We start from the raw sequence: 2,000 nt of genomic DNA on the forward strand, positions 1-2,000 counted from the left end.
GATAGCCAAAAAGCTCGGGGTAAAACATTTGGAAACACAGGTGGACTGTATGCTTATTGCTGGGCAGATCAATGGTACTTACGAAGCAAATAATGATGTTATGGCTTCCTATATGTCGCAGGCAAAGGACTTAATTCGTCAATTCTCTTCTTTTAACGTTATCCACATCAAGAGGAGAGAGAACAAATCTGCGGACGCCCTTAGCAAGTTCGCTTCAACAAATTTTGAGCACCTTTGCTAAGGATATCCGCATTGAAGTCCTAGATCACCCATCCGTTCCACAAAAGCAGGTTTTGGTAATCCAAACGGGCATCGAATCATGGATGACACCGATTAAGGCTTATTTATCATCCGGAGTCCTCTCAGCAGGAAAATGTGAGGCACGGAAGATAAAACACAAGGCCTTGAATTACCAAATGAATGATGGCGTGTTGTACCGGAGATCGTTTTTAGAACCGCTGTTGTGTTGTGTGGACGCGGAAGACGCGAACTACTTAATAAGAGAAGTACACGAAGGCATATTTGGCCTACACGCGGGTCCTAGAATGATTGTGGCAAAACTTCTAAATGCGGGGTATTACTGGCCTGGCATGCATTTAGACGCTGTACAAGAAATTAGAAAGTGTGATTCTTGCCAACGCCATGCCCCCAATACGTTACGCCCAAAGAATGAGTTGATTCCGGAAACATCCGTATGGCCGTTCCAGAAATGGGCTATTGACATCATGGAACCTTTCCCAGAAGCTCCTGGATGAGTCAAGTTCTTGATAGTGGCCATTGATTACTGCACCAAGTGGGTCGAAGCCAAACCGGTCGCATCAATAACGACATCGAGTGTCAAGAAGTTCCTATGGGATTTCATTATTTGCCGGTTTGGTCTCCCGCAAGAACTGGTAAGTGACAATGGGACCCAATTTGCAGACAGCGAACTACAGGAATGGCTGAAAGAACTTCAAGTCATTCAGAATTTCACATCTGTAGCACATCCGCAAGCAAACGATCAGGTCGAGAGAACCAACCGAACTATCAAATAAGGGATCAAAGCAAGTTTAGGAACTAAACGGACAGGCTGGGTTGACGAGTTGCCTCATGCACTTTGGGCCTTCCGCACCCAAAAGAATTCTAGCAATTCTGAAACGCCTTTTAGTTTAACCTATGGCACGGAGGCCATGATCCCAGCCGAAATAGGGATTCCATCTGCGAGAGTTTTGATGATCGATGACAATGATCACGAACTTCGAATGAAACTTGACCTCATTGAGGAGAGGAGAGAACTAGCATCGATCCGTGAACACAATTATAAACGCCAGTTGCAAAAATATTACAATTCACGGGTCCAAAAATGCGAATTCGATGCGGGAGACTTTGTCTTCCGCAATAATGAGGCTTTTGGCCAGGAGCCTCTGGGCAAGTTGACCCCAACTTGGGAGGGACCTTACAAAGTCAAACAAGTGTTATCTAAAGGTGTCTACAAGTTAGAAAAATTGGACGGGTCTGAGATTCCCAGAACCTGGAACGGGGATCAGTTGAAAAAATGCTACATAGTATGTATGCCTTTATTTTATGTTTTTGGCCTGCGTGCCCAAATAGACTAGCTGATGCTATGTAATTTCATTTTTTGTATTACGGCTTATGCCTGATCTATGGAAATTTATATTAGTCTCATGTATATATGTGTTGCTATGTAATCCTTTATTGACAAACAAGAAGATCATACAAACACTTATATTATAAAGAATAAGACAAGGTGTACCGGACAAAAAAACTTCTTATTATTGGTCAAAAGAGATTACAAAGGAAAGACGATTACAAGGAGGATAAATCTACATCTATGGGGCGGCATCTTCGCCTCCCACATTATCATTATTCGTTCTGTCTTGATCCTCTTCATCTTCCTCAGCAAGTCCAAGGAGGTCCTTCAGCTGATCTATGTTGCCCTCCTCGTTCGCAAGCTCGGATATCTACTCCGCAAGAGAAAACTTTAAAGAATCAAAAGTTTT

General features: G+C 43.1%; 1 protein-coding gene across 1 annotated transcript; it reads left to right on the plus strand.

Moving 5' to 3' along the window:
- Nucleotides 1–323: 323 nt before the first annotated feature.
- On the plus strand, nucleotides 324–755 carry LOC143611913 (uncharacterized). The gene has a single exon (XM_077086019.1). It carries the CDS (start codon nucleotides 324–326, stop codon nucleotides 753–755), a length of 432 nt encoding a protein of 143 aa, XP_076942134.1.
- The last annotated feature ends 1,245 nt before the right edge of the window (nucleotides 756–2,000 follow it).

The sequence above is a fragment of the Bidens hawaiensis genome, unplaced genomic scaffold (assembly GCF_021521415.1).
Source record: "Bidens hawaiensis isolate Kalapana, Puna unplaced genomic scaffold, B.hawaiensis_p1.1 tig00032509_1, whole genome shotgun sequence".
Classification (NCBI taxonomy): Eukaryota; Viridiplantae; Streptophyta; class Magnoliopsida; order Asterales; family Asteraceae; genus Bidens; species Bidens hawaiensis.